The following is a 26,134-nucleotide window of genomic DNA, read 5'->3' on the forward strand; positions in this document are numbered from 1 at the left end:
TGCTGCCCCCCCCTTCCTCCTCCTCCTCCTCCTCCCTTCAGTGCAAGTATATCATGTAAGTACAACAGTGAAGCTCTGACCTTGGGCATAATCTGGAGCATCTAAATTGTGCGTGTCGTCCGGATTCAAAGGTCGTTCACACAGCGCGGTGAACTGCTCTGTCTATGAGGGACAGGTAACAGGGCTGATAGAAACAGCCTTGTCGAAATGTCCTTGAGCTCGGGTCACAACGCTGATGGTCGCACACGCTTCGGGAGACTATTGCCACTGCATGCTGACCCCTTCCTTTGACACGAAAGCTACATTTCTATCGCCAGTGTTTACTGTCCAGTGTTGTAATACTACTCGGATCAGGAGTAGTAGATTCTTTTGTCAGATTGTTGACACTGTCTTTGTAATGTGGCCAATATCTGACAGCAGTCCAAACGAGCTGGTGCCAAAGAAAGAACGATACCAAAGACTGAACTCCTGGCATGCTTTTGCATAAGCGTACAAATAAAATGAAATACAAAGGAAATGTCACTGTGCATGTTGTCATCATGCAGCTACACAGCATCATACCTGGACTTATCTCATATACTAAAGTACAGCTCATTATGCAGTCATGGCTGCTTTTTCTGCTTCTTTAACATTAATTTTAAGATTGTCAATTTGGTGTTGATGCCCTCATATACTCCTGTTGCCCTATGCAGCGTTATTGTCTGATAAAACATACGTCTCACGCTTGCATTGAAGTGACATTCAGTACGATTATGTTGTCTCCCGCTTCACTGTCCCTCGACTGAACACCTCAGCTGCAGCTCTTACTCAAGCCCCGGCACACAGAAATGTGACTAATGCTGCACTGGATTTGCAAAGTTGCGTGATTTCTGACATGAGTGTTCAGAGTGAGGTCACACCGGCTCACGTCAGATGTGTGAAAACAGGAAAATGAGAGGTTGTCCGTCCGGCCGTGCACTGAGAATTCGCAAGCTCCCGAAACTTTTGGCTGATGCAACGTTTACAAAAAAAGGTCTTTTTCATCAGACAAACATCTATGTGAACAAAAAAAAAAGCAGCCTGATGAAGACCTTGTTGGTCGTGAGGTTGCGTCAGTAAAAATTTTTTAAAGCCTGCAAACCTTCAGTGTGTGGACAACTTCTGCTTTTAATTTGCTGGGGTTTTTTTTGCTGCACCTGTGGTTGGATGTGCACACTATCCACCTCTCTGCATCAAATCAGGTATGCGTCACATTTAGGAAAACACTTTGGGCCAAATTGTCTTGGACTTGCTGTCTAAATGTAGCCTAACAAACCCAGTTGTATATAAAGTAATATGAGAAGTACCAGATTGCAAATTACAGTGTATATTTTATCTGGTACTCTACATTCTTACCAGCCTTAGTCACCGTTTGTAGGATATGGTAATAAGATATCTTAGTTCAAACACTGCCAATCAAAGTGTGCAACACAAATTGCTCAACACAAGACCAGGTGTTCCATAGGCTGAAAGCTTTGCATTATTAATCAGCACGCCTTGTTGCTCCCCATGTTCACCACTTAGCAATTTGTAAGCATTTTGCTTGCAGCTCTGTGCAACCAAACACCACTGACTGCCTGAATCACTTCAAGGTATTCAACCGGTCAGCTGAGAGAAACCAACAAATGCTTGTGATATCTTGCCACGTGTGCAATTAACACCAGGAACAATTCCTATACCTTGAGTGTAATGAGTGAATCAAGTGATGCTTTCTGTCAATGAGTGCTCGAAGAAGCACCAGATGTACCAAAAGTACAAGTGTCAGCTATGAGCAGAATAAGCTCTGCATTTCAAGATAGGGAAGTGTTTATAGCACCTCTGTTATAGAAGCAAGTCATCATGATTATAATGTTCAAGCTCTGCGAAAAGTGGAGAAAACACTTGGTGATGGAGGTCAGTCGGACCGCTACACATCGTTGTCCGTGTTCAAGTGGCCCCCAGTTTATGCCTCTTGTGTATTTACATTTGAGTCAGACGTAAGCATCCGTTCCTCTGAAGAACATTATACCCGGCGATGTTTGAAAACCACAGAAGGTCATTTAACGACACCTTCTGCTGTTCTGAGATTTCCAAAATCCTCAGTGATTCCTATCAGCAGCCAATCTTCTACCCGCTGCACGACAAATTAGATTTTATACCTGTTTCTGTATTTCCTAATCCAGCCAGCCTGAAATGACAAATGTCCTTGCTCTTTTTGCACAACACTGGAGAAAATATTAACGCGTTATTCTGGATGAATATATATAAAATAACACAAGGTAACATCAGTTTATCAAAATAACTGGAAATAAAATGTTTACATTAGGTTAACATATGTCTTTACAGCTGCATATCTTCACAACAGCAGTAGGTGTTGTTAAACGATGTCCTAGGTTTTTCAAACATTGCATTGTATATATGTTTTACAGTGAAGCAGATGTTAACCTCTGTGATGCGAATGTAAATACATGAGAGGCACAAACTGGGGGTAGGGAGCAGCTTCACAGGTTTTTAAAGTGATCTTCATGCTTCTCCAACAGCAGGTAAAAAATGTTTCAATGACAACAATGAATCAAACTATCTTACCTGTATAACCTGCGAGCCAGCCCCATGAAGACACCATGGCCAGCAACCATTTGAACATAACTCCTTCAACGTGCCAGAAAGTGGACTTGTCCCATATTCTCAGCGGCTGAAGAAGGATCAGGTATAAGCAGTAGGATGGGATGGCTACACAGTTGTTGAGGAACATAAACACGAAACGGATCACAGACTTGAGTAGAACCCAGCCCAGTTTGCCGGCCCCGTCCAAGAGCTGTGCCATCCTGATACACGCCGTCTGAAACAGAGACACAGCAGCTGTTAGCATCCCGGCTTTTGTTGTTTACCAAAGGACAAAACACACATGTGTGTACACAACATTATCTTACTGTAAACAAACTGTCACTCTCTGAACAGGACATAAATCAGCTAAATGTTATATACTGGTGGAAGAAATATTCAGATTCTTCACCCAAGTAAAAGTACCAATACAGCAATGTAAAAATACTCCATTACAAGTGAAAGTTCTGCATGAAGAATCCTACTTAAGTAAAAGTACATAAGTATTATCAGCTTGATGTAGTTAAAGTATTGCAGTAAAAGTAGTGGTTTTGTCCCTCTGACTGATATATTATTATATATGACATCATTATATTATTAATACTAAAGCATCAGTGTTAGAGCAGCATGTTACTGTTGTAGCTGCTGGAGGTGGAGCTAGTTTCAACTACTTTATATACAGTTAGCTAGTTTACTCCAGTGGTTCCCAACCTAAGGATCAGGCCCCTCCAAAGGGTCACCAGATAAATCCGAGGGGTCGTTTTCAGTTTTTGTACTTTTCCTCTAATCTTTGATTTTTGGTGAAATATTGGATTATTTGAACATTTATTGAAATGAGACCCTGTGAGAAGTTTAGAGGGAAAAATCACTATTTGGTGGAGCTGTTAACAACTCACAGACATCTGAAATGTGACCCTGACCACACACTGCTTTTTGTAAGACGTCAAAAGCCAAAAAAGGTTGGAAAGCACTGGTTTCATCTTTAACAATGAGTATATTTTAAAAGCTTGTTATATTATCCATTGTGTCAAATATTCATCTGAAAAATAACAGTCAAATATAGTGGAGTAGAAAGTACAATATTCCCTCTGAAATGTAGTGGAGTGGAAGTATAAAGTAGCATCAAATGGAAATACTCAAGTAAAGCACAAGTATCTGAAATTTGTACTCAAGTACAGTACTTGAGTAAATTTACTTAGTTAATCTCCACCACTGATGTTGTATTATGCAGGGTGGAGAAACTGAGGGTGAGGCTATTTCACGGAATTTAACTATAACACAGGCGTAGTGTACCTTAACGTCTCATTACTATTAAAGAGGATTTATTTTTTACTGTGACTGTTTGTTGTTCGTGACTGTCTGCTCGCTAGCTGCCTAGCTGTAACAGTAATACACGCAAAGACAAGGACCATAAAAGGACCAGTCGCACGGGACGTGGTCGAGTACTTCCATGACATGCTAGCTAGCAGCAGGCTGAGTTAGCATAACGGGAGCAGATGTAAAGAAACGTGTCCGGAGTAACGAAACACACGGACATGTCTAATACAGGTAGCTAATAACATTTAAGCTCTGTATGTTAGGAGACAATCGTGAATGTTAACTCGGAGGGCTGGTGCAAAGCGCATAATCCGTGTACCCCCTCCAGAGTATAGTCCGACCCTGACATTGAGTATCACCCCGGTGGCTGCTGTTACTCACCCGTTAATGTCACTGAAGCATCCGCGGACGGCCGGAGAGATGAAGCTAATTGTCGGAGCGAAATAAACGATGTCACGTGTGGCTAACCTAGACGGTTAAGTTAGCAGTTATCGCTCGTTAACATGGTCAGTCTCATATCAAATCAAATCTGGGGACAGAGGTGGAAATGTGTGATAATAACGCGATAAAAGCGCAGATGAACCCATTTAGCTGACGTTATCCACGGCGGCTCGGGCAAACTGGATCCCGGCGGGCACCGTTAGCTCGCTAGCTAGGCTCCATCTCAGCCAGAGACACCGGGATAAATCCTCCGATGCATCATCACCATCATCATCATCACCATCTTCATCGTCAAGTTAGCTAGCTACTGAGCTCCCATCAGCGACAATGGACGAGAGGCGGGTCGGGCTCAGCGGCCGGGGATCAACGCTGCCTGCCGGTGAAGCAAACGCTACACAAACTGCAAACGATATATGACCATAAAAATGCGAAGAACAGCGATTTTTTTTTCGTTAGTATGCAGGCAGGACCCGTTATTATCTGCCTCCAGACCCCGTTGCACACCGCGTCAATGTACACAAAAGATCAACGGCGCGAGAACGGAAACTTGTGCCTTCAAAATAAAAGCTCTCGTTTTAGGTGGATAGTTTCCACGCGCGATCAGTGAGATCAAACAGTCTGGTCTGGATGGTAACCCCAGATTTACGAAAGATCTCGCGAGAGTGATTGTTTCAACCCAAACCATGATCTTTCCGTAACCATAACCAAGTGGTTTTGTGCCTAAACATAACCAGACTTTAACCACAGCGTTGTCACACCATAAAATATCATTATTTTGTACAATGACAAACAACGCGCACAATGAAGAAACAACGCCCTTAAATCTCGCGAGAGTTCTGCGAAACAAACAGGGTTACCATCTGGGCACAAACCTCAGCTGAGAGAACCTCTTCTTCTTTGCAGTTTTTGCGGCAATTTGCATCCTCTGCGCTGCGTTACTGCCTCCCTCTGGATTTAATCAATTAAATTCAATGGGGCTTTATTGGCATAGGAAACAAACGTTTACATTGCCAAAACAAGTGTGAAATTAAAAAAAAAAAACCCAACAAAGGTACATGAACAGAAGAATTGTGATTTTGCTGTCATATATATATAATTGAAAAAAATGTTTTAAATAAAATTGAAAAATGTGGAAATGTAGACAGTTAACAAAATGTAAATACAAATAAGTGAGAACTATATAAATATAAATACTGTAACATTTTTTTTAATTAAATGTATTTAAAAAAATATTTGTTCTGTATGTGTGAACAATACAGTAAGTATGTCTAATCTCCCTCAATGTCCATTTTCGTTTCAGTTTTTTCCCCCTCCACACTGCCACTCAGATCTTTTACACTGGCCTCTACTACTGTCTGTTACTATGTACGCTCAAAAACCTGATGCTTTACCTGACTAAATATGATACAAAATGACCCTTGTATTATTTATTTTTTTGTTTCTTTCTTTCTTTTATTGAATGTTTAAACGTGAATAAGAATCTATTGTTTAATTATATTGATTATAGTTTGTTTCATAGATAGATAGATAGACTTGACTGGAAATGATTTGTTTAACAAACACTCACAGAAATAGTGACATAGAAAACTATCATGCCTGGATGATTTAATTGGTTTAAGAGGTATTAAAATTGCACACTGTACGTTCAGCCTCATTTTTCATTTTGAAAACCAAAAGCGGAAGTTTAATATTTATTTGCCTCCCACTTGACGCTCCTGCGCTCACTTGACGCCAGTTCAGTGCGCAGAATCTCTGTCAAGTGCTGATGCTTTCATTACCTGTGATGGAGAAACAGTTTTCCTAATTTTGTGACTAAATCGTATGACTTCATCTTGAATCATCCCGACTGCGGTGACAACGAGTTAATTTCAGATTACATCAGCGCTGTGGGCGCGTGAGTTCACTGTTAAAATAGATGGATTTACTTTTCTTTTTAAATCAGAAACTAGGAGGACGTGGGGACTATTTAAGAATCCTTGCAAGTCTGTTAAAACTATGAAACAGTGGAGCTAATGTGTCTCAAATGTTGGTTACAATAACACCAGAAGCAGGAGATTGCAGGTCAGTAACATAATGTTATATACAAATGTTGGAATAAACACAAATCAATCTAATCGAAATGTGTAAATGCTGACTGATAAACGTTGCGATTTGGACTCATGCATCTGGAATCGACTTTAGATTTTTACTGCTCCCCAGACAATGATGTTCAATGCATGACTGTAGTCTGCTCCCTGGTGGCCCTTTCTGTTATTACACTTTATGTAGAATAGATGCCACAGTAAACCCAAGGGCATTCAACACTAAATTATCCCTGAAGATTTCTGCATGAAATATTATTGGATTCAGAATATGGTCAGGGAATCATGAGCAAGTTTCGTTCACCTTCAGGTCATGTATGAGTCCAATAATGTGGGGACGTTAAAGGACAGGTTCACAATATGTAGAGTCTGTCTTAAAACAAGAGTCAGGTACCCAAATGAACATTGAAACAGGTTTTTCTTGCTATAATCTTTCCTCCTGTTCATACTGACCATTAGAAGATCCCTTCATAATGCACTTACAATGTATGAAATCCACAAGCCTCCTTCTGTGCAAACATGTACACAAAAGTTTATCTGAAGCTAATATGAAGCTTCAGCTGTCCAAACTAGTCAAATCAAGTAGATGTTTTGCATTAACAGAAGGAATGATTACAGCAAGAAAAACCTGTTTCCCTGTTCATATGGGCACCCGTGAACCTATCCTTTATATACATTCGGGTGTCCTTTAAACTCAATCAACAATATTTTGGATTGACTACACTGAGCGCTCAGAATAAAATTAAATCTGGTCTTTTAATCGTTGAAAAAAATATTTACATACAGAATACAGTTTCTACAAGACAAAACAGATCAAGTACACAAGCTAAAAAAGGTGTTTTTGATGGTAAAGCATCCAGAGCACATTTACTAGAAGCGAGCGTATGCACTCCTCTGCGGAGCAGGCTGGGCTCCACCTTGCTGCAGCTGGTGGCGGAGCTGCTGGGAATAAGGATCCTCCAGGGACTTGACTGAAACCATCGTCTTGGGCCCGGTCTTCCATTCGATGCCACTCTCGTCCACCACCGAGGCCTCCACGGTGACTGTGTGAGTGCCCAGGATGGAGAAATTCAGCAAGAACTGGGTGCTGAAGTAGTCGTTGTGGGGTTCTACCCGCTGCTCGATCTCGTTAGTTTTAGTGTCAAGTGGGATCTGAAAGGTTTAAAATATGGGAAAAGAAGAAAAATATGTGGGGGTTAGAACGCAGCCACAATTCCTCACCAAGAACAGCAGCAAAAGGGAGTATAAAGGTTAAGAGTTTGTGTGCTCTGTGATGTAGCTGTGCTTTTACTGCTTCTATAGAGAGCAGAGTAAACTTTATTGTCCCCGACGGGAAATTTGTCTTGGGCACAGTGCTACAGTCCATTGCTTCACATAAAAAACATCACAAAAACATAAGAAGCGTTTGACACGATGCTCGACAGCTGCTTCACATAAAAACATCTTAAAAAACACAAAAGAAACATTTGTCTATACATTTCACATTGACAACATGACGACTTAAAAAGAAACTGTAAGAGTTATAGTGCAAAAGCGCTAAGTGCTAAAGTGCTTGTGTATTTATTGCAGGTTGCTCTATTAAACTAAGATTTAGCATTAGAGTTTAGCAGCTTGATGGAGGCTGGAACAAACAATCACTTCCAGTGGTTTGATTTGCACTTTGGCACATGGAGTTTTCTTCCTAATGGCAGAGGTTTGTATTCAGAGGAGAGGGGATGTTGAGGGTCCGCAGTGATCTTCGTTGCTTGTTTTACTACTGTCTGCTCATTCAGGCTCTGTGTAGGCTCATATTCTTTCTTCCCCGTTACCTTCATAGCCCTTTTGTGCGTGCTGCCAGGCCTGCTTTTCAGTTGCACTGTTGCCAAACCCTGCTGTATTTCCATATCTAATGATGCTCTCTAGGATTGCTGGGTATAACATCAGCATGATCTGGCTGCTCATTCGATACAGCCTCGATCACCTTAGAAAGGAAAGTCTCTCCTGAAGTCTACTGCGCAGGTTATCAATGTGTGTTTTCCAGTAAAGACGGTTGTCTATGTGGACACTTAAGTATTTATACAAGGTCACCTGAATGATTATCTAGTTTTTGATGACCACTGGCTCATGGTCAGTCACTCGCCTCAAGTCAAAGACCATCTCCTGTGTTTTGGTGACATTTAGAATGAGATGGGTGGGTGTCGCACCACTTGATGAAGGAGTCTGTCTCATTGTGGTACACAGAGGGGTCCATGTCCTTGTGGAGAAGGCTCAAAATCACAGTATCATCAGTGAATTTTATAATATAATTATTGGGCTGTACTTTCCTGCAGTCATTAGTGTACAATGTAAAGACCTTGTGGGATCTCTGTATTGCTGTGTTTGGTCTCTGACTGTCCCATTGACCTTCGCTTGCTGTGTCCTATTATTTAAAAAAGAATAAAACCGTCTAATCAGTTTAGTGTTCACACTCATGTCCTTCAGCTTCTCTAAAAGCAGGTAGGGTTGCACAGTATTAAACGCTGAACCAAAAAAAAAAAAATCAATAAATAAAATTCGAGCGTAGGCTTTTGTTTGCTCATGGTGCTTGGAGATAAAGTGCAAAATGCTGAGGACGGCGTCTTCAGTGCTGCACTCATGCTTATAGGCAAATTGGCACGTATCCAACATTATACATTACATACATGTGTTAAGAATACCTGATTTGAGCTTCAATAAATGGACCAAACAGTAATATACTCAAAGTATAATAAGAATTCAGGAGAAATGTAGATGAAGATACCTTGTAGTCAGGCCCTGACTTGCTCTGGAGAACAGAAGTGACATTGAGACAGACGGACTGGATCTTCCTGAAGAGTCCCGGGCTGGAACCGTGCTGCACCACTCCTTCTACCTTGAGAGTCAGCTGCTGGGTGTTCTGCACTGGGATTGGCTCACTTGGTGTTCGTGGGGATGGAGAAAGAGCCAGCTGAAAAAAAACAAGACATAACCTGGATCAGCCTTAAGAGTTAAAGACAGAATATCCTCTAAAAGACTGTTTCACACGAATTATCACTGTCAATCAGGCACCACACTTCCCTATTTGCAGCTGTATTGTGCAACTGTAAGACTGACATTTGAATGCATGTATATTTTATTTCTACATTTTTTGCACTGTCCTCATGTGAGTTGCCTTGACAACAACCTATCTGTGTAGTGTGCATGGTGTTGAAGTGATTCTGACAAAATGCAGCATGTACACTCATTTCATCTGAATGTAAATATATGAAAACCAATACACAGGTGAAATCTCGACTGCACTACTTTTATTTACAGTATCTGATGACAAGACAAACACACATGAAACCAAACCCTCATACATTATTTGGAAGCAGATAGCGAGTAAGGATTGAGCTCTCTTTTACTCTTCATGTTTCAGATTCTATTTGGCATCTGGGATTGTGAGATTGTGAGGGGCATCTTTTATGCTGTGCTTTTCTATTTAAAGTAAAATTAGTTACCTTAATGCTGGTTGACTGGAGCTTTTGGAAGAAATATCTCTGGAAAGACAGCGGTACCTTCAGCAGAGCTATGACAGCATCACAGAGACAACCTGTATGCTGAAGAACAATAACAGCAAACAATAGATTCATATTATAGGCAATTTGCTGCTGTTAATTTCCATTTTTTCTTAATTTTTTCTTTGTTTAACCATGTAAAACTCTCATTGAGATTAAAATATCTTCTTTAAGAGACCTGTCCTGCCTGAAGGTAGCATTAATATACAACATAAAAATGCTAAGATAACACACATTTTAAAAGAGTATAGAACATATCCAGGTAGATGCATAAACACGTTTGAGTTTCCATTTAAAATAAAGTAAAAACAATGTAAAAGCAAATATAAGTGCAGCAGTAGAATAAGCTTAACTTAAATACACCACATACTGTATATAATACTAGATACCAGCAGAGCATTTGTCACAACCATCACACTTCGCAAATCTGGACACCTGCAGCTAAATTGTTCCCTGGGTGTTCTAAATATTAATCATACCAAGTGTGAAACAGGGGGGTGTTTCTTGGTGAGGCCCTCCACTTCTTCCAGCACTCTGTTAAAGACTGACATCATCCTTCGCTCATATTCGCTCTCGGTCTGAACCGACCCAAGGGTGCCGTACTCCTGAAAACTAGATAACAGAAACGGAGAGACAATCAGTTTGAGTTAAACGTCTGTCAGGAGAATGCCTTCAGGGGATGTGAATTATAGTAGAGCACTCAATAAAAAACCCCAAGTACAAGGTTCAGTGAGAAACCTTTTCATCAAATTTAATAAGCATGCATTTATTTTCATTACGGTGTCGTGTGCATCAAGTGTGCAGATTACAAAAAGCTACATCCATACATTGTGCAGCAGCCGGTCACAGCATGCAAATAAACTAAGTTGACATTTTCCCAAATATTTTTCAAACAGTCTGCCACATAATCTGCCTTTTCTAAAATGTCACGCAAGTGAAAACGCAAGAAAATTAATTTATTTTACTCTACAGCAAATTTCTCTGAAGTTTGGAATTGAAACACCAAACAAATTCACAAAAAAATCACATTGTTCCACCTTTTTACACTCCAAGAACCGCTCTCACCTGGCTGCCTGCGGGTCCAGTATCAGAGCCTCTATCACATGGGAGACAAGCAAACAGCTCTGTTGTTGTCTTAACAGACAGTTAAAGGGAAACATGTTACAGCAGAGAAAACATTGATTGAGAATTGTCAAAAAGGCTACGATTGTGATGTCGCTGTGGTATGTTTAAAGGATACAGCTCCACGTTACGGAGGGTGGCGTAGTCAGCGTCAAACGATGACTGGTGTAAATCGGCGTAGCGAGCAGCTAGACTTCTGAACTCATCCATGCATACCTTCATCTGAAAATAAAGAGATATACAGAAGTGAATTCAGGATTTACCACTTTAGGAGCACATTTATTCACAAATACTACTCGACAGTACAAGTTAAGTCTGTGCAGGTCATTTTTTTAAAGAAAAAAATACTAATTACTCTCATTTCCCCACATAAATTTGGGGTCCTGATTAAAAATATGTGTATATTATTCCCTTACCTACTGTTTCAGTGTAAATGCACACTAAAGGCTATTTCATCTACACCATATACCTCTTCCCTGAACTTCCAACTCTATTAATGTTTTACCTGCATGGAGATGCGGCCACACCGCTGCAGTTCATTGCCTGAGGTGAGGGCGATGCTGGTGGCAATGGCGGGAGGAGGGCTGGTCTTCAGGCTGTTGCAGGTACAAATGAGCTGTGACAGGGCTTGCAGGGTGTCGATCCGCAGCTTAATGAACTCGCACTGGAACGTGAGTGGGCTCAGAGGAGTGCTGGCGGCCTGGAGGGAGGGATTAATAAGATAACTGTGGATAAAGACTACACTTAAATAGTTACGCAGGTCTGTGTTGAGTAACAACAAGATACAGTCAAGTATTAGGTGTGTTAATCCATTAACAGCCTTGGCCTCTGTGGAATCAGCTCAAACACAAAGACTCTGGAGACTGAGCATCAACAGCTTTAAGCATCTGTCACTGGTGAAGGAGGAGAAACTGTGTTGTTAATGTTTTTTGACAAGCAAAAGATGGCCGGCAGTTAACTGACTGTGAGGGAGGCGATGCCCTTTTGGTAGGAGCGCAGGGCCTCTGCGATGGCACTCATGGCTCCGCTGTAGTCTCCGTCCTCTACGTGGCTCAGACACTGCTCAGCCTGGGAGAACTCCTTCAGGCTGTTCAGCCAGAAGTAGAAGTGCTCTGATGCCACACGGGTCCGCAGACTCTGGTACAGCTCGCTGGAGAACTCGTGACATCCCTGTGGATTAATGATACACGTTTTATGATCCCGTTTCAGGTGTTGGAGGGCTGCTTGTGACACCTTTTGATTCAAATAAAGCAATGTTTCTGCACTGGTGCACCTTCTAACAACAGACATAGGTCTATATGAGGATAGTAAAGACTGTCAGGGTTTAAATAGAGAATAAAACTTAATATCTACACACACTCATCAGCAGGCTATCAAAAGATTGTAACCAATGTGTATTAAGTGGTTTGATCATATATTGTACGATACTGCAAACTGCCATTTGATCAATATCTGATGAGTAAAGTAGTACTGATCTTGTCCAAGCAGGTGAGATTACCATGCGTGATGCTTGCCGTGCGATGCGGTACACCGTCCAACCATTAGCAACATTCTCCAGCTGCTGTTTGATGACAGTCTTCACTTCAGCTGACAGAGACGACTGGCTGGCAACAAAAATCACTGTTGCCAAGGAAACCTGCAGGAATCACAGTAGAGGGTGAAGAAATCAGAGCGTGCGAGAATACAAGAACACTATTTTCAGAAAACAGGTTTACACGTCCATGATGAGCTCTCACTAGAAAATGAATTTCACAGGATTACAACTTCATTGTAATTTAAATGCTGTTTGGAGTCTCATGTGCCTGTTCCTAAAAACATAAAAATAAGTGTTGTGAGTTGTCTGTGTAGTAGCTGATGTCTGGCTCGTGCACAATCTCTCACCAGAAGCTCTTGCTGCTTGTCAGTGGAGGAGTGACTGGCTACTCTGTAGAGGTCCACCAGATCTCCCAGCATGCCGTCGCCCAACACCGGCATGTGGGTGGCGATGGCTGCCAGAGCGTGGCACATGAGAACGCGAGAGGAGTCGCAGGATAAGTGGAGCTGGCCGAGCAGGAATTCTACAGCTGACTGGCTGAGGTGTTGTCGACTTTTCAGCAGCTTAACCAATGAGGTGAGGGCCGTCTAGAAAGCAGAGGGTTGACAAGTTAAAAATAAATAAATAAATAAAGAGCTGGGTATTACTAAGACCATCGCATCAAACCTATTTTTTCTGTCTTGTGGTCATATCTTGTCTTACTTTGAGCGTGGCCTGGGCAGTAGGGCTGCTGTCTTGACTGCAAAGCATCAGAAGGGACTCCACCCCCAAAACTGTGTCCTGCTCCAACTGTACAATATCTGAGGAAGAGAAATACACACAGCAGCACTTTAGACTTGACACACAAGAGCAAACATCAGTGGGGTGAATGTAAGAAGAAAGCACTGAAGAGTAACTGGCATTGGAAGAGTGCTTAACCCAGCCCATGTCACCAACCTTTTTCTGAATAGGAAATGGCGATGTTGGTGAGCACTATGATTCCATGGGCAGCCACCGCCAGGTTACTGTGGTAACAGCATTCTTGTGCTAGTTTAACCAGGTCAGTGAGACGGGGGGGAACTGAAGCGCTACCTGAGCGGGATGTTTGAGAGGAATACAGATCAGTTCAGAGTTACTCACTAGACAAATAACAGCATTAGAAACATGACTCTAAAATAAAACGATTACATACAAACACATGCGCAGTGTGACATGAATGTCTTTGTCAGAGACCGATTTCAAAGTGAGCATTACCTGTGATATTATGAAAATACTGCTTGATTGCGATTGTACCAGAAAGGGTGGAGAGTACAGCCAACATCCCCAGCTTCAAACTGCTGTAAGGGCTGGTTAACGCACACTCACAGAGGGTCTGCAAGGAAAAAACACAATCACGTTACCTTCAGCTTTCACACCAACATGAAGAAAATCCTGCGGTGCAACGGTCAGCATTTGAAGCTCTACCTGAGTGTTTTCTCTGATCCACAGATGAGGAGCCTTTTTAGCCAGGAGCTTTAAGTCATTTATTGCCAGTCTCTTGACAGCTTTTCTCGGGTCGTCTTTCAGGTATTGAAGGAGGAGCTGCAACTAAAAGGATAAGGAATCAAATAAAAAGTCAGTCATTTAGATTTTTTTTAGATGAGACAGAGTAAACCTTAATAATAGCAACAGTGCCTGGTCTTTGACAGACAAATGCTTAAGACATACATTTCTAAGTCCCTTGTCAAGACAAAAGAATTATAGTAGACAACCAATAATATCAGGGTACCGCACTAATACTGGCATGGTCCTACCTGTTTGGGTATATCGATAAGGGAAGAGGCAGCCAGCTGGGTGAAGGTGTGCAGGGTGACGATGACCATGGGGGTGGAGGGGTAAGAGTTGACCAGGTGCTGTAGAAGCTCTCTGCTGCTGGATGCCAAGCTAGCATCATGGTGCATGTGCTGCAGCATGGGGATCAACTTCAGCTTCAGTTCCACTGGAGTGTCTAAACCTGGAGTGCAGCAAGAGAAATATTTGAATAGTGGTTTGTGATATGCATTTAAAATGAATGGCTCGAATTTCTTCTCTCAGTGCACAATTCTTAAGATTTTACCTTGAATCATCTCACTGACTTTGTTGCAAATTCCAGCTGCAAAGTCTCTGAAAATAGGAAACAGCGATAAAAATATAATTGCACCAAAAGCAACCAAAGCTAATGTAAAACAGCATCCCAGACGCTGTGAACCCTGCAGCTAATCTTAAGCAACGCTATGTGTTTCCTTACTTTGACTGTGCAGAGAAGCTTGCAGCAGCAAATATAGCAGCCTCCACTTCCACATTGTCATGAGAGTCCAGACTCTGGCGAATACTGTGGTGGGCATTCTTCCTCTCTGGGATGATGGAGGCCAAACTACCAAGCATCCTGAACAAAAGGAACACAGAAACTGAATGGGAAGAATGGCAAGCATGTATCACTCATGTATTCTGGGACTGTACAGTAGTGCAGGGTTATGGCATGTCTCAAGTCCTGTGTCAAACCAGCATAATGTGCAACTTTGTTCCGTTTACATATTATTACCTCAGAGTGATGGCTCTGGCCACTGGGTCATTGCTATGTATGACGGAGAACACCCTTTTAACAAATTCATCCACATTGAGGATCTTTTCTAGATGTTTCTCACTCTGTTGAGTCACTTTCAGCACACAGAGCCGTAGGAAGTTGTTCCTGAAATCAAAGAGACACACGTTTATGAACAAAGAAGTCTGTGACACAGTGAAACCAGTTTAATTGAAGTGATACTACTCACACACCATAGACATGCTATTAATGGTTCCTTCCTGTTAATGAACTCATTTTTAATTCTATAAAATGTTTAGAATATTGCTTATCATGAGTTACCAGAGCATCAAATCTATTCAATTTTCTGAATGATCGACAGTCAAAAAAAAACATTAATAAAGTAATCCATTAATAATTATATGAGATGCCCAAAAGCAAGCATCTGTTACTTGATATCTCATTAGATTCAACTTTATTGTAACTGAACAAGAACGAGATGCAGTTGACATCTAACAAGTTCTATTTAGGCATAAAGTGCTGATGTACAGGATATAAATTACTAAGAGCAACTTACAATGTATATAAAAGATAGATTTACATATATACACTTGTGCAGCGATGCAGTATGTGCAGTATATAAAGTGATGTTGTGGTAATTAAATAATTAACTCAATATGCACTCAGTTGTCAGTTTATTAGACACACCTAACTAAAAGTAGCCCAATACACCAGTCCTGAGGTAAATGCTGCCCTTATGAAGGAGATAATGTTCAGTTTTTGTTGAAAGTGTTCTACAGAGGTGTTGATTCAACTTTATAATGATTTTGGAGGCTGTAGTTAGTGGTGCTGTTGAATTATATTCCATATTATTGAAAGGTGTGTCTAATATTTAGTCCAACCTGGTGCAGACTGGGATTTAATGAACGGCTTTTGTAATAAGCTTTTACAAAAGATTGCATTCGTTTTAGCTAGATGTACCTCATAAACAGGTAAATAAATGTTTGACTAAAACTATCATCAAAATTGGACAAAACAGAGAGTTATAAAGCATGCATACCCAAGTCTGAAGATGTCTGCGAGTTTCAGAAACGCAGAGTTGATGAGGATGGGGAAAGGATACTTCTGAAAAAGTTTGGGGAAGAGCACCACAGCTTCACATTGTTCTCCGAGCTTCCCCGACCGCAATCCTGGAATTAAAGCAACTTAACTGGTCACAACAAAGCAGGGACTCCTCGTTTAGTCATTACATTTAGCACAACCGACACATGGAGAAGACACAAAACACAAGATCAGGCTGCAACCCAAGAAAGAGCTCTATGCTAACGAGTTAGCGAGCTAGCTGGCTCACCTTTGTCCAGCTCCATAAGAGCCGAATTGGCGTCGAGTTCTTGTTCGCCATAACAAGCCTCTGACAAGAATGAACGTGCAGTTGAAAGCGACATTATTCTTTAGTTTTTTCACTAAATACTTCTTGACGGCACCCATAAGCCGTTAGCATGTCACTGTTCAGGTGGCGAATACACAATACACTTTTCTTCCTAGGATGGCAAGGTGATGACCCGCCCAACTCTGCCTCTGATTGGTGTACTCTGATATTCTTACCCTATCCCTAACCGATTATACTCCTCATGCCTGAACCCCAACCAACGAAGACAGCGAGTAGTAGCCAATCAGAGGCAGAGTAGCGCGGGTTATTCCGTTGCCATCCTAGTAAAAAGAAAATGTGCAAAATAAAGGTTACAGCAATAGTACTTCCGGTATACAGTTTAAGTTTTCACAATATAACGCTTGTAACGTGTGAGTCATTGATTAAGTTTTACTTTCTGAAAATCACACTTTTTTACGGAAATATTTTTAGGTAAACTTCAATCTAAATGTGTACATATTTTCAGTGGTGAAAAATAACAAAACGCATTTACTGAAGTATTTATTGAATTGGAGTTCTTGTACTTTACTTGAATATTTCCATTTAATGCTACTTTATACTTTTACTCAACATTTCAGAGGGAAATATTCAACCTTTTGCTCCACGACATTAATTTTACAGCAAGTTATTTGTTACCTTTAAGATTAAGATTTTTTGTATGAAACATCTGTTTATATATGATGTATATTTATAAATTAAACTACACAAAAACATATGAAGTGGTTAAAATGAGATCCACCATTACCAATACAACAGTAAGTGCTGTTTACATTTTAATGCATCAGTAATAATGGTCCAATAATCTAACAATAATAATATTAACTATATTGTGATGTCTGATGAATGTTGTGACATTGTTTGACCGATGGATGTGTGCTGTTTTTAGTCTGTGCGTATTCATGATTTTGTGCATCATGAATTTTACAAGATTTTATTCTAATTTTAGGTTGCCCCTTTAACATCTGGCCTGGAGCAACAGAGAAAATGAATAAAAGTTAGCCATTTAATCTAAATGTGGCTCATTTACAGTTTTTCTGTTGATAAATGAGTATTGTTCCTGTCAAATAAAATAATAATAATTAGGGCCAAATGATACGGACAAAATCCAATATCACAATCTTTTTGACCAAATATCAATATTGTGACAATATTGCAGAGATGACTTGATGCTTTCACAAAATATTTACACAATGAACTTTTTGGTAAATAATCATCAGTAATGTGGACAATGACTAAGTGGGTAAAGGCAAATAATAATCTGGTAAATTCAGAAACTTACACCACTTCATGTACAATGTCAACCACGGAAAAGACAACACGGTAGATGGTATTATGATATCCAAAATCTAAGATGATATCTAGTCTCATATTATGATATCAATATAATATTGCCCAGCCCTGATAATAATAATAATAATAATAATAATAATAATAATAATAATAATAATAATAATAATAATAATAATAAAACACTGACGGGGCCATGCTGCATAATATATTTGATGCATAAGGTATTTTGTACTTTTATTGTATTTGGAATGGATGATTTTCCTTGTAATGAAGAAGTTTTATTATGTGGTATTACTACTTTCATTTAATGATCTGAATACATCTTTCTTCACCGCATATTTGTAAGTTTATGTGGAGTTATCAGTATGGTTATTTTACTGAGCCATTTCAAAGACGGTCGTTTATTTTTGAAAGAACGGATCTTCAGAGAGCGGGCGGCGGCACAAAGAACCCGGATGCGGAAGCGGCTGTTTCAACCAATGGTAGGGTGTGACGTAAGTTTAGCGGGGGATTCAGTCCTTGTGTTTGCAAGATCTGTTCGCGGGAAAGACAAACTGCAGCAACACGGGAAAAGGCCAACGATCTAACAAACTTATCAGTATTATAAAGAAACTATATTCCAGATCGTCTTCTACTAGAGTGTAGGGATGCTTTTCCGCTCAGTTGTTGACAGACGAGTCGGCAGACGAAGGCAGAACGGTGAGAAAATGAATGTTTTCTGAATATCGGGGGGATCTTCGGATACTGGGTGTGCTCTGAGGGTTGTTGTGCTATCTACACAGTTTCAACGTTGCCATTTTAACTTACAAGATAACTTTGGCTAGTTTAACATCGTGCATGATAGTTAACCTAACTTAGGCTACATGTTTTATGTTTACAGTTTAGTGGTGGATCTTTGTCATTTCTGTTGCCATGGCGGTTATAGTTTATAACGTCCGAGAAGAGCACAAATGTACGTTAGTTTACGTTAATAAAACGTGTTGTATCTCACCAAGTTTGGTGGTTAATGGCAATGGTGGAAAGTAACTAAGTACAATTACTCAAAAAAGTGTAAAATTTTGAGGGAGTTGTATTTTACTTGAGTATTTCCATTTGATACTTCTACTCCACTTCATTTATTCTACACAATGGATAATATAACAAGCTTTTAAAGTACAACACATTGTTACAGATAAAACCGACGGTTTCTTGTCGGGGTCACATTTCAGATGTCTATGAGTTGTTAACAGCTCCACCAAATAGTGAGTTTTCCCTCTAAACTTCTCACATGGTTTCCTTTCCTTAAAAGTTCAAATGATCCAATATTTCACCAAAAATCAGAGATAAGAGAAAAAGTACAAAAACTGAAAACAGATTTGTGTGTCAGAACTTTCTTCTTTCCTCTCCCATTAATCATCTCACGGCCCCTCAGATTTATCTGGTGACCTTTTGGAACCACTGGACTAAACTAGCTAACTTCATATAAAGTAGTTGAAACTAGCTCCACCTCCAGCAGCTACAACAGTAACATGCTGCTCTAACACTGATGCTTCAGTATTAATAACCTAATGATGTCATATATAATAATATATCAGTCAGAGGGATCAAACCACTACTTTTACTGCAATACTTTAACTACATTAAGCTGATAATACTTATGCACTTTTACTAAAGTAGGATTTTTCATGCAGGACTTTTACTTGTAATGGAGTATTTTTACTTCGCTGTATTGGTACTTTTACTTAAGTAAAGGATCTGAGTGCTTCTTCCACCTCTGGTTAATGGTCAACCTAAACACTCATATGAATCCTCTACCATTAGTATTTATAATTGTGAAGTACCTAAAAAGACACTCATTGGGCATCAGATATATGTAATAGAGTAATTAGTATAAATTTGCAGCTAAACGCAGAGTAAAATCACAAAATGGAAATATTTAAGAGTAAGTACAGTGTCTGACTAATTGTACCTGCATTTCTCTTCAGCCCTTCCTGCAGATCCTTGGCCTAAATACCCTCTGAGCTCTCTGCTAGCAGGCTACCAGTGTGTTCGCCATGATGAGCACATCTCCTATGGGAACCTGGGTGAATCTGTGCCACCGTTTGGACTCTCTTTCTCTTCTGGTAACCTGCCTGCTTTTCATCAGCAGATGATACATATCAGAGATGGAGGGGGGACTGTTGTCATTTAATTAACTAATCTAACTAACTAATCCCTCTTCTTCTGTCTTTCTTCAGCGAGGGACATGCAGAATGTCCTTGCAGTAGCTAATGAAGAAGGCATTGTAAGGATCTACAACACAGAGAGCCGTGAAAACCCACTACTTAAAGGTATGTGTTGAGACTCCTTCCCCCTCCCCCCCTGACAAATAGCCTCCTCATCACCTGTAAATATCAGCAGCTAATGGTGTGTGAACATTTTCAGAATGGCTGGCTCATGAGAATGCTGTCTTTGACGTAGCATGGGTACCAGGGGAGTCTCAGCTGGTAAGTAAAAAAAACAAATTAATTTCATATTTTCAGTCCACTGTGAATCACCTTAAACATCCTTTAAATACTTGATTTAAATCCTGTTGATTTGTGTGTAATTGCATCAATCTGACCGACATTCAATGTTTATTCATTCACGTTTTCAGGTTTTATTTTGTTTTACTCCTCTTTGTGTATTCTTTTTAGCCTTTTCTAATACATTTTATTGGTTGTGTGTCATCCTCAGGTGACTGCTGCAGGTGACCAGATGGCCAGGTTGTGGGATGTGAAGTCAGGGGAGATGTTGGGCGGCTTTAAGGGCCACCTCTGCAGCCTTAAATCTGTTGCTTTCGCACCGCAGGAGAAAGGTATAGTACTGTGCATATACAGACCAAATACTCTATATACTCTTGCGGGAAATTATGTTCTGTGTAACATGAAAAAAAACACTGTTTGATGTTTAAATTGGTTGCAGCTATTAATTTGAATTTTTACTACTGGTATTGCTCTAAGTAAAGACTCAAACATATGCCAAGAAGGACAGGCTATTGGATTTGATGGAAAACTGTATTTTTTTTAGTATTAACTGTAAATTAGGTGCATGCATGACATGGAAAACTGGCTTACAAGTTTGAATTTTTCATTCAAATGTAATATGGATCCCTTTAACAAAGCTTTGTTTGTCCTCTATTTAACAGCTGTGTTCTGTACTGGAGCCAGAGATGGAAATATTATGGTCTGGGACACCAGGTGCAGCAAAAAAGGTATCAATAAGAGATTTCAGTTTCAGGTTATGGTATTGCTCTAAGTAAAGAGCATTTATTTTTGTGAGTTTTCTTAGACCCAAACATAATTTCTAAAAATGAATATGAAATAATTAGATTGCTCATATATTTGATCATTTTTTTCTTATACTTATCTTCCTCCCAGATGGTTTCTACAGACAGGTGAAACGGATCAATGGTGCTCACAACAAAGCAGAGACGAACCCCTTGTCTAAAACAAGGAAGAGGCGGCCCGGCGTACGTGGTTTGGCTCCCAGTGTGGTGAGTTTACTTAACCACGGACCCTGTTTAATGAAACAAAGTGACATTTAAAGACCAGAGCGTTTCAGAAAGTAGGCTGATTCATCTTTTGTTTTTGCAGGACACCCAGCAGAGTGTCACAGTGGTTTTGTTTCGGGATGAGCACACCCTCATCTCTTCTGGGGCTGTGGATGGGTAAGAAACATCACTGATACTTGTTTTTAACATGCAGCCATATGAAATGACTATCAGTGGAAACATGCATGGTCATATTGATTGTTTTTTTTTTTTTCCCTTCCAACCAGTGTAATCAAGATGTGGGATCTGAGGAAGAACTACGCTGTGCACCGCCACGATCCGGTCCCACTGCAGACCTATCCATACCCGGGTTCTTCTATGCGCATGAGATTGGGTGAGTTCTGTACTATAATGAGCATCATGTTGACCTGAAGTCACAAGAAAATAACCATAAATAAGCTGAATTTTATTTTGCTTGTGTTGCAGGTTATTCCGGTCTTGTCCTGGACTCCGCAAGATCCAACGTCATGTCCAACTGCACTGACGACTGCATCTACATGTTCAATGTCAGTGGAATAAAAACAACACCAGGTAAAGAATGGCTCCACTCAGACCACATGTTTTATTGGTTTTTCCAGTTCATCTGTAAACTTATTACCACTGCATATCACTAGATGGGGCTGCAAACTAATCTCCTTTGCTTTCACTATCATGACGGGCAGACGGTAAAGCAAGAGGGCACTGTTTGATACATGGAAAATGTAGAGAGTCGAGGGCTTTGTGTGTTTTGTATGAACCCCTTTTTAATACCGTAAGTCATAGTTTGAATATGCTCAAATCCTGTTGGATGTGAACCCCTAACTGGACTATGAACCAACACTGAATCAGCTGGTTAATATGCAAGCAAGGCAGCCATTTTGAAAATCATTAAAACACATTTCAGTGCAAAGTAGGTACTTGCAGTGTGTGCTCATTTTTGTCAGTAACTGGAGTACTGACTAGATCACTGAATGTATAGGAGAAATGAATGACATGAAAGTTGAGTCTCTCTGAGACACCAACACTCACCTCATTAATATTACTGTTTGTTTTCCTCCACAGTGGCAGTTTTCAGTGGTCACCAAAACTCCTCGTTCTACATCAAGTCCACGATTAGCCCAGATGACCAGTTCTTGGCCAGTGGTTCAAGTGACAATCACACATACATCTGGAAGGTACATTCTCAATGTGACAGGGAATTGTTTTGTTGTTAGGATGATCGAGATGGCATACTCACCTTCCATTTATTCCTCCATTTCAGATCTCTGATCCGAAACATCCTCCAATGATGCTTCAAGGCCACAATGAGGAAGTGACATCGGTTGCATGGTGCCCAAATGATTTCACTAAGGTGAGACGACAATCTTGCATGCTACTTTGTGTAGTGTGGTGTTTTTCGGGGTTTTTTGTGTTTTTTTTAAGGAACCTATGAAGAACACTTGAGTGTTTAAACATTCACAAACCAGGTTTTCTAGCAGCACAATTTCCATCCTGCTTCCTTTATGCAAAACCTACAATTAGTATAGAGGGTTTTTGTGTTTCACTAGTGTGAGACTGAGCTGTTTTAATAGCTCCAGAGGATGGATTTAGGCCTTGTATAATCCCCACTGCTCTCATGGCAGATTGCTTCCTGTTCTGATGACCACACTGTGCGGATCTGGCGGCTTCACCGGGAAATGGATGGAATACAGTCTTCAGTGGGAGAGGCTAATCTTGTAGGCTGGGCACATCCTAAGTCTCCAAGTAAGTATTTCAACTACTGTCTGTGTAAACTACCATGCAACCATATGAGCAGTAATTATTTATTGCCACAACAAACTAACTTTTCTGGTGTCTATGTGCTATGTTAGCATGTAAAATATGGAAGTGCCGTGTTATGAATCACTGCTGTCCTGCCCTTGATTGCAAAATGTGTCAAAGTATTTGTGGTGTCACGCCTGATCTAAAGAGGACTTGTGCTCTTTTTAAGACCCTTCAAGCCAAGCTGAGACAACCCCTGCCAAGAACCAGAGGACAGAGAGTCTTGGAGGACTAGCCTCACCCCAGCTAGCTGCCTGTGCACCCAGCGGGGCCGCCTTGCCTCTACCCTCCAGCACCACTTCACCCGTCCATTCTCAGGACGCCAAAGCCACCCCTGTTCGCCAGAGAACACCGTGTTCCATCAAACAGTGGTTGTCCCCCAGCCATGGATCTCCAAGTCAGGTCAGCCCCCAGCTGCGTAGGGTACTAAGCCCTTGTCCCCAGAGCCCGGCGAGCTGCAGCACCTCTCCCACAGAGCGACGGGCCAAACGCAGGCTGGAGACCGGTGAAGGTTCATCTGCTAGCTGCGAGGACGCAGAGCAGTGCGACTGTGTTACAGAACTCTACCCCGTGGCCAAGAAAAGCCGGGCCCTGTCCGGTATCTGCTGCCCTGCTCAGGAGAGCTGGGTACAAACAAACTGTCACACAGAGGACAAACAAGTCTCATTAAGACAGATTGGCAAGGAGAACTGCTCTCCCAGAGCGACAGACTGGTTGTCAGCAATGGGTCAAAAAATGAAGAAAGGTCATGGAAGCTCTAGTACTCCCCGAAGCCCCAGTTCCTCAAAGAAACAGGAAGGCAAGACACCAGCTTCACCGGTAAGCACAGAAATCTCAGGTTCAAAAGTGAATGTGTTTTATTTTTAAGCAACTTCTACCTTTTCTCTGTAGATTTAATGATCTTCTTTCATGTCCTGTAGTCTGCTGTTCTCTTGTCAGCATGAAAATGTGTTTGACATACTGTAGCTCTCAGATCATAAGAGACAGACACATTGAAGTTCTTTAAGGAGAAGTGCTTTCTTAATGCACGGTGAACCACTGCACTTATTTAATAGTAGTGTAACTCATTTCTTTTGGCTTTGTGTTGTTATTAACACCTTCCTTCACTTTCAGTTGCTTGGAATGTTGCCAGTCAAGAAATTAAAGCTCAGTGTTTTGTATCTTCATCATTGGAGAAAAATAACTTGACTGACATGTCCCCTCTTATCAATGCTAATGTTCACATGCTTGGAACTTTTTTTTACCTTCAAGATGATTATTGGAGTTGACCTTTTTTTTTTTTTTTTTAATCTTGTTTTTCAGACCATCCGCTCACCACAGAACATGAAGAAAATCTCCACATATTTCACAAGAAGGCCCATGGAGTGACCTACTTGAGCTAATCTGATGTTTTGTGCTTCTGTTTAAAATGCTATATTTTTATTTTATTGGCAATTTTTAACAGGAACCAACAGATACATGCATCTAAGACAACTAACCTATGTCTAGATTACATGACTATGTGACCCTGAGCTGCATGCAGAATGACAAAACAGTCATTTGGAATATTTGATGCTGCAGTTTTCACATTATGAGAGGCTGCCTTTTATTTTAATTGGGTCATAGGTTTTGCCGTTGCCTCCTACACAGATTTCTGGTGCTGTGCACAATCTCTGGATGAGAAATCAAGTTGGATGTTGCAGAGTAAATCTTTCATTTTACTCAAACCAAACCACTTTAAGAGATGCAATAGAGTTAAACACAACAGCCCACATTTGATGAAGCTGTTAAAGAGGTAAACCAAATATTTATCTCCTAGTGCAGACAAAAATCTTTGTCCACAAGTGTGGAAATATTTAATTCTGCTAAAAAAACATCCACATCTTAGAGCCTTTTTATGAATTTCACTCAATTTTATTATGAAAGCTGGTCAAAGATCAGCTCTGTAACATTATGTAAGCAAACCGTTTCTGTCTTCATCGTTTTGTGGGTTGTTTCATGTGTGGATTTTTTTTTTCTTGAACAAATACTTCAGTTGTTTATATGTACAAAATAACCAATGATTGTTGCTTGGTTTGTTTGTATTTAATTGATGCAATTATACTGTGGTTAGAATTTATTAAATTGAAAATAGTTTTCAAAGTCTGTGCCATGTTCTTGGCTGCATATTTTCGGTGTCATCCATGTGTTTGTCATTACCAGTGCTTAGTGGTGAGACACAAGTGACAGTGATGAGCTCAATATCTTTTAGAAATAGAATAAAGTTCGGTTTTCTATTGGTTTATTTCATTTTATGTATATGGAACTGCTAAAAATGATAAATAATTAAAGGATAGGTTTACAATTTTCCAAGTCTGTCTCCAAACAACAATCAGGAGCCCAAATGAACAATGAAACAGGTTTTTCTTGCTGTAATCATTCCTCCTGTTCATACTGATCATTAGACGATTCCTTCATAGTGTGCTTACAATGTAAGTGATGGGGGACAAAATCCACAAGCCTCTTTCTGTGCAAAAATGTATTTAAAAGTTTACCTGAAGCTCATATGACGCTTCAGCCGTCAAAATGAGTCAAATCAAGTGGATATCTTTCAACGTTTGTCTTTTTAGAGCCTCTTTTTCCCTCTTTTTGTTACTATACTTCCACCGCAGCTCAACAGGGAAACACTGTCTGAGAAAACACAAAGAGGGAATATGATGCTTAAAAGACTGTAAATGTGGCAGATATCCACTTGATATGACTAACCCAGGCTGCTGAGGCCTCATATAAGCCTCAGAAAAACTTTTAAATGCACAAAATGACTGTGAAGACACGCTGTGGATTTTGGCCCTCGTCATTTGACGGGGATCTTTTTAATAGCCAGTATGAACAGGAGGAATGATCACAGCGAGGAAAACCGCTTTTCAAGACAGACTTGAAAAATGGTGAACCTATCCTTTAACTGCTGTAACTTTCTGATAATA

General features: G+C 40.4%; 3 protein-coding genes across 3 annotated transcripts in view; 1 reads left to right on the forward strand and 2 right to left on the reverse strand.

Annotated features, from left to right (window-relative positions):
* lpgat1 (lysophosphatidylglycerol acyltransferase 1) overlaps nt 1-5,061 on the reverse strand; it is a 51,228-nt gene extending 46,167 nt beyond the window's left edge. The window contains exons 1-2 of the mRNA XM_042389494.1: nt 4,297-5,061; nt 2,584-2,836 (exon numbers count right to left, since the gene is read on the reverse strand). Of these exons, the coding sequence (XP_042245428.1) occupies nt 2,584-2,821 (238 nt within the window). The 5' untranslated portion in view covers nt 2,822-2,836; nt 4,297-5,061. The remainder of the gene's footprint in view (nt 1-2,583; nt 2,837-4,296) is intronic.
* A 2,113-nt stretch (nt 5,062-7,174) lies between these two features.
* Nucleotides 7,175-16,704, reverse strand: ints7 (integrator complex subunit 7). The gene is made up of 20 exons (XM_042391374.1): nt 16,496-16,704; nt 16,205-16,334; nt 15,166-15,312; nt 14,872-15,009; nt 14,701-14,747; nt 14,399-14,598; nt 14,070-14,192; nt 13,860-13,977; nt 13,563-13,697; nt 13,329-13,426; nt 12,974-13,213; nt 12,591-12,728; nt 12,056-12,262; nt 11,598-11,792; nt 11,211-11,314; nt 11,036-11,104; nt 10,450-10,582; nt 9,914-10,012; nt 9,196-9,381; nt 7,175-7,589 (listed from the first exon to the last, which is right to left on the reverse strand). The coding sequence occupies exons 1-20, from the start codon at nt 16,587-16,589 to the stop codon at nt 7,308-7,310; spliced, it is 2,883 nt and encodes a 960-aa protein (XP_042247308.1). The 5' UTR covers nt 16,590-16,704; the 3' UTR covers nt 7,175-7,307.
* Nucleotides 16,705-18,348: 1,644 nt separating this feature from the next.
* On the forward strand, nt 18,349-25,492 carry dtl (denticleless E3 ubiquitin protein ligase homolog (Drosophila)). The gene is made up of 15 exons (XM_042390597.1): nt 18,349-18,562; nt 19,828-19,965; nt 20,080-20,172; nt 20,267-20,328; nt 20,558-20,678; nt 21,009-21,074; nt 21,241-21,356; nt 21,457-21,530; nt 21,641-21,747; nt 21,840-21,944; nt 22,455-22,567; nt 22,654-22,743; nt 23,015-23,135; nt 23,362-24,011; nt 24,495-25,492. Exons 1-15 carry the CDS (start codon nt 18,511-18,513, stop codon nt 24,558-24,560), a joined length of 1,974 nt encoding a protein of 657 aa, XP_042246531.1. The 5' UTR covers nt 18,349-18,510; the 3' UTR covers nt 24,561-25,492.
* The last annotated feature ends 642 nt before the right edge of the window (nt 25,493-26,134 follow it).

The sequence above is a fragment of the Thunnus maccoyii genome, chromosome 17 (assembly GCF_910596095.1).
Source record: "Thunnus maccoyii chromosome 17, fThuMac1.1, whole genome shotgun sequence".
Classification (NCBI taxonomy): Eukaryota; Metazoa; Chordata; class Actinopteri; order Scombriformes; family Scombridae; genus Thunnus; species Thunnus maccoyii.